The sequence below is a fragment of the Siniperca chuatsi genome, linkage group LG10 (assembly GCF_020085105.1).
Source record: "Siniperca chuatsi isolate FFG_IHB_CAS linkage group LG10, ASM2008510v1, whole genome shotgun sequence".
In the NCBI taxonomy this organism is placed as follows: domain Eukaryota; kingdom Metazoa; phylum Chordata; class Actinopteri; order Centrarchiformes; family Sinipercidae; genus Siniperca; species Siniperca chuatsi.
In genome coordinates this window covers 19,548,917-19,564,686 of record NC_058051.1, presented here as the reverse complement: position 1 = coordinate 19,564,686, position 15,770 = coordinate 19,548,917, and the positions used below count along the sequence as shown (strand labels likewise).

Genomic DNA, 15,770 nt, shown 5'->3' with positions numbered 1-15,770 from the left:
CAGTATTAAGTAACAGAGCTTTTTTTGTTCTTTGAATCTAATTTGGAGGCGTGTGTTTATATGTGTGTTTGTGTTTATGTGTGTGAGAAAGAGGAAAAGAGAGAAAAAGGGAAAAAGTCACCAAATCATATTAGCCCCCCCCCCTTGAACAGAGCAGCCAGGCTGGAGTTGTTGGGGTGGGATATGCAAATACAGGCTGTCTGTCTGCCTGCCCCTTCAGAGGCAGCAGAGCAGCACGCTGCTTCTTGCACACACACCCTCACTCATGCAGAGTGCAGAGAACTTGGAGGGTCGAGCCTAGTCAGCAGGTCTCACACACACTTGCATGTGTGTGTGTGTGTGTGTGTGTGTGTGGAGCTGAAACTTTCCTAGAGACACACTCACACACTCTTCCCTCCTTCTTTCCTCTGTCCTGCTCTCCTCATTCTCCTTTCCCCTCCTCCAGCACACCTTTGTGTTGTTTTCCTTGCCCCTCTTCCTCTCCCCTCCCTCTTCAGCCTCACTAGTTTTCCCTCTGCTCTGTCCTATGTGCTCAGACTGTGGTTAGTGTGCGAACTGACGGCGTACAGGGCAAGATGCTGCTGATGCTACAGCTGTTTGGGCTCCATGTCTCCTTCAGGGCCCACTGAAGAAGACAAGACTGCACGTGAGCCGGGAAACTTCAACACAACACTCTGAGAAACCTAAAACTATCACCTTTTTATCCTGTTTTCCTCGCCAGCCAGTTGCATTTGCAAGACTCTGGAATTAATTGAGCTTTTAAAGACGTAAGACTGAAAAAAGAAAAAAACAATGAGGACCAAGTTGTGTCAACTGTTTGCACAGTTCTTTCTCTTAGGAGTGTTGCTATCTGTGGTGGACAGCAAAGGGACTTTCTACGGAGGCCATGTCAACCCTTTCTATGGAAACAGATACAACCTGTACAAGGCTGGACTCAACCCTCACCATTCACCAAACAAGCCCATGACCCGTCACAAGTAAGTGCTCCATTTCGGACATGTCACAGGCGCTAATGCATGTTTTATTTCCCTTCCCACGCTGCATGGTATTGAATTCAAAAAGCATTCCAAGTAGCTAGAGTGCTTGCAAGCAGGACCCACCTCATACTGTATTTCCCCTGAGAAACACATGTCACCGGCAGAGTTGCAGAAATATGGTTTTAGTTAGGGCATCGGCTTGGTAACAGATCCCTGAATTGACTCTCTGTTTCTCTCTTTCTCACCATCAGCCCTTTTCTGTGGTTCACACCTAAAACCATCTGTGGCTGGGGATAAACATTATAGAGCAACAATGACATGCTGCGTTATGAAAACAAAGCCGTCATTATGGTCTTTATGGTGCAGCGAGGGGGGTGCTGAGTTGATGACAAGAGTATTGAACCATCACAGCCGCTGTGTTTGTGTGTGTGTGGGAGAGGGGCTCAATTAGAGGCAAGACTTACAGTACAGCTGGGCACCCGCTGCCAGAAGGGAGTGGTACAACTAATCTCCAATCAATATTAAAGCAATAACACAGTGGTCTCAACTGACTTTCCACTGATATTGCTATTGAAAGCTTGTTTTTTTCCAGTATCAACAAGAAGAGGTGAAGGATCTTCTTCTGTTTTTAATCAGTGATGTGTGATGTATGTAAATATACTGGACTGATATTGTCAGGACAGTCAAACCACATGAGAGGAATAACAATCCCAAGCTATGCATGCTATTTGAAAGCCATGAAGCTGTGAAATGAAACAGAGCCTTGTGGATATATTTTGCCTGGATAGAGATGGCTGATGTTTGGCCTGCAGGGCTCCCTTTCCTCCTCCTCTCTTTTGCTTGGCTTCCCCTGAGAGCTGTTATGTCTTTGGACAGCTCCCCAGCTACCTGCTGCTTCACTCAAACTGCCACAGAACACTGCTGAGTGCCCAACCCTGCTTAGTCTGCCATGTACCCTCACCTCCAGGGAACAGGCGCTTCAGCATCCCTCACGCTGAGTGCTTCACCCTCATTCGGGCTCCACCTTTAACTTTCTCACTAAGCAATATAACCTTCACCCATCCCTCTCCTCACCTTAATTTCCAATCAGCATCATCACATTTTTACTCTCCCAGCACTACTTCTAAGCCAAAATCATCACTTGTAACTTTTTTCTCACTTGGGATCAGTTTTGAGCAAAACATAGTCAATTAGTCTACTCATTACTCACAAAGTAATTACATTACTTTACTAGCAGCAAAAGTAATTAGCTACATTACTCGTTACTATATTTTTGTCACTCAGCACAGCTCCGTCAAAGGTGCCTCTAAACAACTGCACGCTCACATGTCACATATTCTGTATTATTTAACATGTGTAGAAATTATTTATTATATTTAACTGGTAATACATTTTGGAGGTATTTACTGATCAACAGCTAGCCTAACGTCAGCTCCAGTGACAGCATGCAGCAGCACTCCAGCAGTCCCGTCCTCATAGTGAAGCCACAGGGTTCACACACCCTCCAACTTTGAATATATACACAGGTGATTCCAGAATGTAGGCTTACCAGTGTGTCTAACGTTAGCAAGCCAGCTATGAACACACAACATGTAAATATGACAACTTTGGAGTTACCGAGAGAGTTACCAAATTGTCGGAGTAACGGAGCATAACTGGGATTAGTAACTGTAATGCAATTGCTGAATTTCAAATTGTAATCCATACCCTATTCATTACTAAAAAAAGTAATTACATTACTGTAACGCATCACTAAGAAATGCCCAATACTGCTCATGATCACATTTTTGCCACACTTCAAATCAATATCATTCTTTGTGCTCTCAGTACTTTACTCTACTGATTTTATTCTATTTTTAGCTTCTTTTTATTTTCTATTTTATGTTTTTTTCTAGTTTTATTTTGTCTTTTTATATTGTCTATTTTATATTGACTTGTGTTTCTTTTCTTAATGAAACACAAGGCATATGAAAGGTAAATGCAAATAAACTTGCCTTGCCTTTGCTGTATGCGCTGCATCTTATTTTTCCCCATATCTGATACTTTAAACTTTGCTGTCACTGCATGCTGATGGCATCCATTAACTTTTTGACAGTGGTGCCAAAGAGGTTTATTTACATTCACCCATGCCGATTTATGCCTAATACATTTCCAAGCCTGAATCCCAAGATTGATATATTAACCAGACGTTATAGATTGTTCAAAACAAACTGATCAGTAATGACAGATGGTCAGTGTTTGCTTGTTGCTGGTAGCTGGTAATATTCCCCCACATGTGTCAGTGTCCAACTATAGTGCTTATACAAGAGCTGCTGACCCACCTTGGACACAGTGGGCCCCGGGGGGACATGTCAGTGTCAGACCACCACTACAGATATATGAGCTCAGTTGTTGTCAGCCTGTCTGGTCAGTGGAAATAGAGACTTAAAAATAACGCGCTCTGATGTGTGTGTGTGTGTGTGTGTGTGTGTGTGTGTGTGTGTGTGTGTGTGTCTGAGTGTGTAGATATATATATATATATATATATATGGGTGTATGTTTGTTTATGTGTATTTTACAGCTTGTAAATGCAAACTCTTGTCTCTGACTAACCACACAGTCACATGGATGAAACACATCTGTTTTTTAGTGAGATGTAAAAATTCTCAGCTGTTGGTGCACAGTAGACTTTTTTTATTCATGTTGAATTATTATCTGTGTTTTGGCAGCAAAGCGAGTGATTTGATTTCACAGTCATTCCTTTCACTCAGTGCAACCACTTGCTGCAGTGAGAAAATATATAGCCCTCTAGTCACTGACTGTGACATCTTAGACAGTTACAATACTGTACCTGTCACAGCTTTATTGCATAGAAGCTTATATTGGGCCTTGGCTAAAACTGTGCATAGGTGGCATAGTTCAGAGTGTGTTCTGTTCCAAGGCTTTGGCAAAGCGACAAATATAATTTCAAAGAAATTACAATTAAACATTTCATAATGTTGACGTTTTTGAAATTACATCTTCATCTCGAAGAGCAAATTATAATAAATTAGAGAAACTGTGGTTATTAGTTGGTATGTTTGTCAAGTGATGTGGTACATAGGAAACTGTCTCTTTATTTTGTGTAACACATTCCTAACATAATTGTATAAGTCACAAAGGAAAAGAGCAAACATAAAAATGCACAACAACAGGTGAAACATAATACAAGAGCCAAAGACCCATCACTGGGAAATAGGTGTAGCATATATCAATTAGGATCCCAGTAGATGCCACATGTCTTCACTGATCAGATTAGAGACATATCTGAGGGCTTTTCGATGATGTATTGGACAGAGATCAAGGGGGAAAGGTCAGTGAGTTGGTAGAGGTCAGAGGTTATGGGTTGCTGTTGTTAGTTTGTGTTGAGTGTCCAGTGGAGGACAAGAATGGAGCCAGTCTCCTGCTAAGGGTCACAGAGGCTGGGCAGTAAATTCCCAAGCTCCTTCCCAACACATATTTATCTAACTTACTGCTTTCACTGACCTTTCTGCCAAAATGTTTGGGATTTTTATGTAAACACACAACAAACGAGGATTTTTACTATTTAATAGGCTAATGCACTATACAATGTTATCGATGCACCAAATTCTGTTGTCAAAATTGATGACTCCAAGCAAGTTGTTTCTGAAAACTGTCAAAATAAGATCGATAGTTTGACATTTTGGGAAATACACTTGTTACAGCGTCCATGAAAATTTTCAATCATGTCAAGTCATCGTAACTTGGTTTCGTCGCTATCCATAAAATTCACCAAACTTCTCTTCTCAAGGGATTTTTCCAATTTTATAGCTGTAATCTGTCTAAAAACGGTCTAAAAACATCTACACCATTCAGTCCTCTCTGTCCAGCTGTTAATACAGACATATCTGAGCCCTCAACTCGCCTCTTTTGTCAAGAATGAAAAAACATAAACATAACACAAATTTTAAAATGAATAAACAACAATATTTGATCATTTTTCAAAAAAATGACCATCCTTATCTAAACATATGGAGTGAGTCGCACCATATACTGTTAAGAAAGGCTCTGTTCCAAGCCTTGTTTTTTTGTTATTCGCAATGTTACAAATATTACAATGGGACATTAAATTAGGTTGTTTTGTTTTTTTACTTCTGGAGTACTTTTGAGTAAGTTCTGGTTTCACTACAACTCTATAAATATTATATAAGGCCTATTGTTATCAGAAAAGATTATGTTCTTTGGGAAATGCCTGAGGATAAGTTATTGGTGCGTTTTTTCACTACCAGTGTTTGAGCCTCTTACTGTACTCCAAGAGAAAAATACAACACAACAAAACAACAAAGAATTCATGACTGTCCAATAAAACAACTTATGTAGTTATAAAATTTAATTTAATTTAAAACAACTAAAAATTATCTATAATGAATGGGAACTAACAACGAGAAATTTCAAACGTTTCTATATCTATATGGTTTTATTGCTGTAGTGAGGATTAGAGGCTGATAGATCATTTAAGCATATGTAAAAGTAATGGTCTGCCTTTAAGCTATAATAACCAGAGCTGGCAGTGAATGACAGTGTGGTCCCCTTGGTCCTAGAGCTTGGAGTATCACGTCTTTCCTTCAACCCTAATCAGTAGCCACAAGAGCAACATCAATCAACCCTGCACCATGGGGCCTTCAAGACCTGCCAGTTGGCTAGAAATAGGTTTCATTAAGAGCATATATGGAAAGAGATGGGCCCTGGAGGAGAGCTGTTATCCCATTGACACGGCTGTTAAAGGTCCTATTAAAGATTGTATGGTTTTCTATCTGGCTCGCTCTAGTCATAAATCTGTCAGAGGCCTGGGTTCAAACAGTCAGGAACCCTGCAGGTGAGAGAGCGGTTAGTAATGAGGAAGGTGAGCCCGTTAGTGCCGCAGTGTCAAAACAACTGAGGCAATAGAGGGAAAAGTGGCAGGTTAGAGGGCCGGAGATGTCAGGGTCATGATGAGGCAACACAGAGGGGCTTCATGAAAAATCAAAAGATAAAGAAAAAACACAATATTAGAAACAGAGGCAAGAGCAGAACTGGTATGCTTGGATAAGTAAACAGAGATTACCTGCAGTTTGCAGATTTTGCAGAAAAAAAGGAAAGGAAGTTTATGAGAAAAGGGGGATTGAAAGGTGAGTGAGCAGAGGGTGGAGGTCCAGCAGCAATAATATTTACTGAAAACGCTTCACATGAGAATCTGAGATGGGAATTCTGCTTTCCCCCTGGGAGGTTGTGAAGCGATTTAGGAACTGTAATGCTATACTGGAAATATTTACAGTGGGACCAGAGTAGCACTCAAAAAATGACATGCTCCAATGGCAGAAAAAAGACAATATTTTGGCATTAAAAGGGGGAAGTGTTCCTGTCATGGCGAGAGGAGGTGAAAACTGTTTTAATGTTGATTGGGGAGGAAGAGGGTCAGGTGAGGGTCGGAGGTGCACAAGAGAGTTTAATACACTGATGAATTTGAATCAGTGTTGAGTCAGTTGGGGTTGAGAGGTTCAGTGAGGGTGTGGATCATCTGGAGACATTTACTTTTTCATATATTTTGAGTTTTTTCTTGCTGTTAACAGTGGGGTTCAACTTGTAAGTTTCTTATAAGATACACAAGAGAAATGTTTTGTTTATTACATGAAAAAACTGAGTTAGAAATATGTGAAATATCATCAGAAAATATCTCAAATACAATTTACAGCAGTTGTAGAGTAATATGCAGGAAGCCATGAGTAACATTTGACTCAGACATTGGTCAATTAGTAGGGGCATTCTTCAAGTCCTAATTGTGTTTTAAACTGCTTACCAGACGAGTAGAATGTAATCACATTAGATACATTAGATAAGGTTGATAGGTTCAGTCAAAGAGAGCATACTAATCAGCTGCAGTTAGCGATTTTTAGCAATGCTGGCAGCGGGGCTCTACGGATGGCAATGTCGGGTGGTCTGTTGGTCAGTCCACTTTGGTCTTGACTTAAATATCTCACAAACTATTGGATAGATTTCCATGAAATTTGGTAGACATTTATGTTGCCCAGATGATGAATCCTAATGACTTTGGTGATGCTGTCATTTCCTCTAATGACATTTTTGGTTTTTAGTTAAATGCCTCGACAACTATTGGATGGTGGAGTGTCAGGGTGACCCCCCTGATTTTTCAGGTCAAAGTTTTCATTTGTCCAATACTTTGGTTTACACACATCGAAAACATTATACCTGCTTAACAGCAGTATTTTACCAATGTCAATGTGACCATGTTAGTGTGCTGACATTAGCATTTAGCTCAAAGCATCACTGTGCCAAAGTACAGCTTCACAGAGCAGCTAGCATGGCTGTAGACTCTTAGTCAGATCAAGCTCAACAATATCTTGATGCCTTGCATATTTTAAATGTGAGTCATAAATAGAGTTGACTTGACCTAAGTGACCCCCCCCCAATCTGTCACCAGTGAGTGCTAAAACAAACATCAGAACGTATTTATACTATTTAAAACCAGTCTCCTTGTGCCACATTGGTTGAGAGATGAGGTGTGAAAACAGCTGAGAGAAAGCCAGCACTCCACTCTCTCTTTTTTCTCCTTCCTCTTCATATTCCTCTGATCTCAGATCATACTGGATCAGGTCTCTGCAGCGGCTAGACGTGGCTGAGACAATTACAAACACTAAAGACAGTGCTTTTCCTCTTACACGTGATCACTAACACATCATTGGTTTGTATTTCTGGAGATAAAGCTTGTGTAATCCTCATCCTGCAGAGCTGTTTGGTCTCTGTGGATGTGAGATAAAAGGGCCAAGAGCTTCATTAAGTGTGTATAATATGTGATAGAGACAGTGATAGTGAGAGTGTGCAGCTCACACACACTATCACTATCTCTCAGGCTGAAACTCAACATTCATCCTATAAAGATCTGTTTTTACCCAGGAGAGGAGGTGACCTGCGGTTGTCCTGACCGACACTGCAGTGCAGAGGGACAGGATTTATCTCAGCACTCGACTTTGATTCTCACAAAGCCAGAACCCCTCTGTCTGTAAGACACTGAGGATAAAATATCACTCACAGACACAAATGACATTGACAGATCTGTGAAAACAGGCAAAGAGTGGACTGGGGAGAGAGAGGCAGAAACAGAGACCAAGAGAAGTTGTTTTTTTTCATCCCATGTGCATCTGGATTCCTGCACTTTTCAGGCATTGTGGGTGAGTCTGAAGGTCATTGGTTCCCCCCAGATGTGCACCTGACAAATAAATCGGTGAACATGGTCACTTTTCACTCCACTGATCAGCTCTGCATGTACACTAAGTCTGCTCTCCATCAGCTGTCCAAAATCCTTGTATGCCTATAGAAGCTTTTCCTAACTCTCACATGGACTAAAAACAAAGCCATAAAGCTCCTTGTTGCAGTCGATAACATGACATTGATGACATTTATTGGGAGGAAACCATACCCATTAAACAATATTGAGGTTTTACAATATAAAACTTACTGTATACCACTCACTATAGTGCTGATATTCTCCGGATGACAGTATCATCAGTTTTTCTTTACTCCAAGAATCTCTATTACCATCACCATCTGAATGTGATCTTGTATAAATATATTTGTGCCAGACTTCTCACATGTTAAAAAATGAAGATTTATTTTGGCGCCAAAGGCTCTATGTATTCTGTTCAGATGAGAGCAGAGGGAGTGACCAGTGTTAACCCCGCTCAGGGATCGTAAAGAAAAGAGCCTGCAGGTGGGGTGGTGGCGGGAAAAAAAAGCATGAAAGCAAATTATTAGCAGAATTTTAACAGCGGCATCAGCAGACTGAGCAGGGAAACAGTACAATAGTTTGTTAGGAGGTTTCATGAGAGGGAAAATGTGCAAGAAATTATGATACAGCACCACTTGTGTTGTCAGATTAAGCTTGCAGTCTTCATTTCATATACCTAAGCACCATCTGACACAAAAACAATGTTTCCAGCCAGATTTCCTTGTTTTTTTTATGCTTAAAAAATGATCTGCAGCAACCAGTAAATTGCCTGTGTGAGTTTAAAGTGCTTTAAGAACTCCCATCATACCACATCAGTTCAGGTCAGGCCACGTCCTTAACAACGCAGGACCTGGCAGCAAGTTGTCAGGCTGGTATGAAAGGAGCCCTGTCATTCTGACTCCTGCCCTTTTACTTCCACCGCTATTAACATATGTCAACACAGGGAGAGTGGTGACACACACACATGCGCACACACACACACACACAAACACTGGTAACACAGTCAACAATTTGTAAAAAGCAGCCAGCAGCAGTGCAGCGGTTTCTCACAGATTCTGACAGGCTGTCCTGCCTGTTAGTCCTCTGAACCTGTTAACTTGGCATGTAGACCCTCCTCAGCCCCTGTGTCCCTCCCTGCTCCTCCAAACACTTCTATTTTTCCTGAAACAGCTGTGGAGCAACATTAAGTACTGCATGTGTTGCTAAATGCTCCCCTCTGAATGTAAGAAATGCTTCACATGTGAGCCTAAAGAGCGCAGATCATCATTTCCTGTGTTGCACTGGGGCCAGAGTAACATTTAGCAGTTGCTGTAGCTGCACTGGCAATGAAGCGAGAGAAAGAGAAAGAAGGTCCTGCTCCAGCATGATGCAACAACTGTTCAAAGTAGTTATAGTGAAGTTATTACGTGTTGGATTCTGGACAAATCTGAGCACGTCCGGGATTGAAAACACTCTTGGTGATATTTTTTGTTTTGTGTCTGCAGAAATGACTTCAGCTCAGTGTTAATAATTGTAAATCAATTAACGTGTCAATAAGAAAAGCATTTCAGTTGGTAGGGAAGCTGCTGAATTACCATTTTAAATAGAAGGAAACAACAAACAATACATCCAGACAAAGCTGTGCAAACATCCTCTGCCATAATTCTGACTAATGCCAGAGGTATCCATAAATCTGTGGTTTTTAAGATTAAACAGGAAAACATCACTCAATATAATTTATTCATATGCAATATAAAACCCTTCTGTGAAAAGCCCTTCAAAGCTTGTAAGATCTGGTTATAGGTTGCAAACCAAACATGTCATTTGAAATGAATAAATCTTATCTGAGGCATCCACTATCGTGAACAGACTTATTTAAAGATTACATAAAATAGAAAAGTTGTGTTTGTACAACATTTTATAAAACCAGTGTTACAAAAAAAGCACTAGTATACAACAGAATAGAGGACAGACTGAAAAATCAAACAGGTAAACAGTACAGTTAAGCTTTCACACAGACTGAACTCAAGGAAGGCTTCATTTTTGATTTACTTATTTGTGAGGAAGAAATAATCTCATATCCCTGTCCACAGTGGTTGCTGTTCAGCAAAAGCTGTGTAGTCTAGCATTAATACATTGAGTTCTACAGGTGCAGAGCAAAACAAGGGCTGTTTTTCTGTTCTGTTCTTTAATGAGATGCAGTGTTGATATATCAGTGCTGTAACTTGTTTAACTCTAATGTCACTCTACTGTTTCCACAGAAACCACTGTGCCTACGTGGTCCAGAAGAACATCTCATGCACCATGCAGGATGGAGTGGCTACCTATGTGAAGGCTGAGTACACCACCAAGTGCATCTGGGGCCAGAAGTGTCCTGTTGTCATGTAAGTTTTTCAAACAAAATTCAATAAATGAAACAGCTAAAGTTCCACCTCAAACCTTTGACAGTTCAGTCTGAGTCCTAAGGAGTTTGGTTATGAAGTTTAAAATATGTAATTATTACTTCACATTCAGTAAACTGCAGCGTGGGGAACAATGTGGAATATACTCTATATCAATGCTGCCCTCTAGTGTTCACATAATGTGCTGTCCATTTAATGATGTACAGGTTCTCAGCTGCATGCACATCTGTGTTTTTAGTCAGGAGTTGTTCTACAGAGAGACGCCACTGGGGGGAAATAATGTTAATTCAATTTTGATTAAAAAATATTATATTGTTTCTTCAACTGACTAACGTTGTAAAGTTGTAAGTTTAAAGGACACCGGCTACTGTGAGAACCATTTTTTTTCTTTGCGCATTAAAAATGCTGAAGAGCTTCTCTTCATTTATTATTATTCTGGGTTGGATGTCGTCTTGCTTTGGACATCTACCACCTACCTTTATGAAATTATAAAAGTAACACAAAAAAAAATAAGAATAGTGTCATTTATGTACGGGTGCTGACCCAGGTTCAATCCTCTGATGCCACATTATTTACATTACACTTTATTTTAGTCTCATAATCTCCCACTAATCCATGTTTAATCCTATGGAGAACAACTTCATCCCTTTATCTCTGCTCTGCACCTCCCATCCTCAGCCCTGGCTCTGTGCTCTTAATTAGTAACAACAAATGCAGCACTTCCGATAGAAATTTTGATATGATAATTGTAACATACTCTTAACCTCTCATATTAAAATTGTCATGTTTCCTTCAGGTACAGGACATTCTACAAGCCAAAGTACAAGGTGGGTTTTAAGACTGTGACTGAGCTAGAATGGAGATGTTGTCCCGGTTACTCTGGAGAAAACTGCTATGATGGACCCACATCGCTGCCTGACGTCATGATGCCACGTTTCAAGGGTGTGGGTGTGCCCCATCGCCCAGGGATGAAGGGCTTCCCTCACGGCCCTAGACCCCCTGTGGACCAGAAGCCTGGAGGAGGCCAACTGGAGCCTGGCAAACCCTTCCCCAGCGTGCCTGACCACAGACCAATACCCGCGGGACAGCTGCCTGCTGGGAATGGAAAACCAAACTATGGTGAGAACAAACACCAACCAATTTATTGTAAAATCCTGGGGTTTAAACTATCACTATTGCTGTTTGTGTATGCTACTGCATGTGTGTGTGCATCTGAGGAAGCAAGTATTTTCTCTTTCTCCCTTTTAAATGCCCTCAATGCTGCATTATTCCTTTCCTTTCTCAAATAAAAATCCTCCTTTCTCCTTTCTTGGAAACACAGGAAACAAATTTGGGATTTCAGGAGTGACTGGTGAACGTTTGGACCGTATGGAGGACGACTTGCGTCGCCTCACCCAGGGTCTAGACACTCTCAACGGGGTGGTGGCTGGCCTCGAGGAGCGACTACGCACATCTCTCCGTGAAGACACAAACAAAATCCTGGTGTCCCTGCTACCCAACGCTCCCCGTGTGCCCGACTCTACAGTGGGATTTGGGGTGATCCCAGATGGGACTCCTGATGGACTGGAAGGAGGAGAAAGCTTCACTGGTTTTGGAGACTTAGCAGGAAGGGTGACAGAAGTGAGTGATGAGCTGCGAGCCAAAACTCACATCTTACAGGAGATTCAGGTACTGTACCACTATGCTTGCACAAAGATCAGTTGATACAGTATCTGCACAGACTGATCAGGCCTCAGTTCTCCTTCTCCATTCTTTATTTAATGCTACCTTTTTCTCCTTCTCACCTGTGTGTCCTTAGGGGATGGTCCTGGGTCATGATGGCCAGCTGAAGAGGCTGTTGGAAGGAGCTGGAGACAGGCTCATCCCTGGCCCCGGCTCCACTGCTCATCTGGACGAGATCCTGGATGCCAAGTTGGCTGGCGTGCGGGCTGAGATCCTGGATGGCTTTGAGAGCCGTCTGACCGGTCTGGAGAGCCACTGTGACACGAAGATTGGGGAGGTGCAGAGGAAGTGCCACAGGGACCACATGGATGGCCAGGAGCAGATGCAGCAGTCTCTGGATGGAAGAGAGACTGGGCTCCGAGAGGAGTTGGGCTCTTTGCAGGCTCAGATCCAGGGCCTAACTCTCACTGAGAGCTGCTGTGGACAGGTATGACATGGATGTGATTGTAATATGATAAGCGTGCAGTAAACACATCCAGTTTGTCAAGAGAAATGGGGAAACAGCTAGCCTGGTTCTGTCCAAAGGTGACAATATCCGCCTACCAGCACCTCTAAAGCTAGTTAATTAACAAATTATATCTCCTTTGTTTAATCCATACAAAACCTGAAGCATATCATTTAAGCTAAGCTAACCAGTCTTCTGGCTGTAGCTTCATATCTATTGCACAAACATGAGAGTGGTATCGATCTTCTACGTCTCTGCAAGAAAGCGAATAAGATGTATTTCCCAAAATGTCCAACTATTCCTTTAACTAAATACTGTACATTTCAGACTATGCTACAGAGAGAGCAACTTCTCTACATTGTAATCAGGTATGACCGGACATTGTGTTACTGATGAACTAATAAGTTATTGATTATTGCAGGTGAACAGTCTGTCCCAGCGTGTGCTGTTGCTGGAAGAGTCTGTTAAAGGTTTGACAGAATCTCAGAGACAGCTCCATACTGCCGTCACTGACCACAGCATACACGTGGAGACACTGATTGAGACCCGCCTGGTAGACATAGAGGGCCGCCTCAATGCCACAGAGGGTGGACCTGATGGAGTAGTAGGGCTCCCTGGTGGTCTGGATGGCTTCAAGACCATGCTGGAGGACAAGCTGAAGACCCTGGAGGAGAGAGTGCTTGTGGCCGTTGAGGAGCTGAGTAATGCCACTGCTCCGGCACTCCTGGAGGGTCAGGTGGTCCCAGCACTGGAGACAGAGATCGAGTCTGTAAGGAGGAGAGTGGAGGGAGATCTGGATGGCATTCAGAAACAGTTAATAGATTTGGAGCTCCTCTGCACCTCTTCCTGCTCACCCTCCACTCCGCCAGCAGGGGGTATCAGCATCACTGAAGTAGAGGAGGAGTGTGAGGGGATGGAGAAAAAGATGACTGACCGCCTGAACTCCCATTCTAACCAGCTGGACCGCCTAAACAACACCCTGCAGAACCTGCTCTTCCGTGTCGCCCAGGAGGACACAGAGGGCTTCGTCCAGGGAGAGATCACCCTGCTGAAGGTCAACATCAACTCTGTGAACCGCACTCTGAAGGGCCTAAAGGACTCTCTTAGTTTCATTGCAAGTGAAGTGGGCCACGCTAACACCACCTGGGAGCAGAGAGAGCACCAGCTAGTCAACCAGGTGCAAGGAATTACCAAACTAGTGGGCCACCAGGCCTCTCTCCTGGGGGCTGGGGAGAGGCGACTGGCCCAGATGAAGGGAGAGCTAGTGGCCTTGAAGAGACGGCTGTCTGGGGAGCTGCAGGGCTGCCGGAGCACAGCGATAGAAGTACAGAAGGAGGTGAAGGACGTTGATAGCAGGGTGAGCCAGGTAGAGGGCCAGTGCAGCAGCCTGGGGGAGCTGGCAGAGCACCTGGAGAGGATCAGGGCAGAGCTTGAGAGACACTCAGACTCCTACCTGGCCCAGGTGAATGGCACCCTGGCCGTCCATTCTGAACAGCTAGCAGAGCTGAAAGGGGAGGTCAAAGACTGCGTTGCCAAGGAAGCAGCCAACCAAAAAGGAGACCAATAGCATCTGAGCTACAGAATCTTTTAAAAAGAGACTGTGTGCTTCTCATTAGGCTCAAGTGACTTCCTCTGCTTCTCTCCTCTCTCTTTCAAATCCCATCTGCACAGATGCAAATTAACTGAACCGCAAATTAACTGAACCGGTAAAAGTAATTTCCCATAATAACCCAGTGCCTCCAGATGTCCTGGGTATTTAGTTTAGTGAAGTGAAAAGAGGAAGACACAGAATACAAAGACACACCTATGGTTGTATAGCTGGGCAATATTTTTGTTTTTTTCTCTGATCATGATTGCTTTGTTTTCACATTTTACTTTTTTAACTTATATGAAGTGACTGCATTGTTATGATGTTAAATGTTTGTATTAGAGAAATGATAACAAAACAAAGTCTATGATATGGGACTAATACGCTGCTACGGGTTTCTACTGACAAGCACACTTGACATCCTCTGTGTGGACACTTGTCTGGTCTTTTTGAAAAAATACTGTACGTCATCTTGGTGCTATTTACATTTTTGTAAACTTCTGTTTTACACATGTTTAAAAATGATATATATTTCTGACAGTTGTGTTTCCTACTGCATTGCCCCAAGTTGCAGAGAAGTTCCAAAAGTCACCATTGTAGGACAGTGACAACATGATTGAAAGAAATAAAATCTAAAACACTCTGGTGGCAGTGTTTTTTTAGACACAATGTTGGCATTTTTTTCAAAATTCATGTGGGTAGTTATATTCTGAAAACGACAATTAATTTAATTAAATTCACTACAACGTTATTTATCCCTGTAAGTGGAATTATATGCAGCAGCTCACCAATGAAGTTAATATGGGGTTTATTATTCTCATCTATTATTGTTGGATGGTTAGCAATAACATTTCTTTGCATTTTTATTAATGGACAATATTAACTCTATACTCTTTGACCATTTATTTTGTGTCAACAAATACACACAATAAATGGGAGGAAAAAAGAAAAAAACACTGTTAATTACAAAACTAAAACAATGAAATGCTATACGCTTAAAAATTGGAAATGGCAATAAATACATTAATAATAAATATAAATATCCAAAAATATCTCAAAACACACAAAGAAATGGAGTCGTACAAAAGCACAAAACATTATCTAGGAAAAGTTGAGAAGGGATACCGGTGTACACCAAATTCTGTGACCCATCAGATTCTGTGCCCCAAGTTCAGCTACAGTACATTTTCACCACAAACATTTTTATCATACTTTACTTATTTATTTATTTATGGCTGTTACTAAAGATGGTGCCTCTTTAGAAAGGGTCACACATTTTGATTTCAGTAAAGAAACAAATGATAGCTGTGATAGCAGAAACAGTGGTGTCTAGGTCTGTCTGTTGAGTACTAACACCTAACACCCTTTGACCCCTTGGTTATTCCTCTAGTGTCAC

The 15,770-nt window shown here is 41.9% G+C and overlaps 1 protein-coding gene across 1 annotated transcript; it reads left to right on the top strand.

Annotated features, from left to right (window-relative positions):
• The first annotated feature begins 231 nt into the window (after window positions 1-231).
• On the top strand, window positions 232-15,019 carry LOC122883294 (EMILIN-3). Its single transcript, XM_044211743.1, has 6 exons — window positions 232-977; window positions 10,479-10,601; window positions 11,416-11,738; window positions 11,941-12,287; window positions 12,418-12,768; window positions 13,208-15,019. Exons 1-6 carry the CDS (start codon window positions 793-795, stop codon window positions 14,351-14,353), a joined length of 2,475 nt encoding a protein of 824 aa, XP_044067678.1. The 5' UTR covers window positions 232-792; the 3' UTR covers window positions 14,354-15,019.
• Window positions 15,020-15,770: the final 751 nt, after the last annotated feature.

Bases quoted from the DNA above. Each gene is read 5' to 3' on its own strand.
- LOC122883294 (XM_044211743.1), top strand. From the start codon at position 793: ATGAGGACCAAGTTGTGTCAACTGTTTGCACAGTTCTTTCTCTTAGGA. The intron at 10,602-11,415 runs GTAAGTTTTTCA...TGTTTCCTTCAG, and splicing joins CAGAAGTGTCCTGTTGTCAT to GTACAGGACATTCTACAAGC. The intron at 12,288-12,417 runs GTACTGTACCAC...GTGTGTCCTTAG, and splicing joins ACATCTTACAGGAGATTCAG to GGGATGGTCCTGGGTCATGA.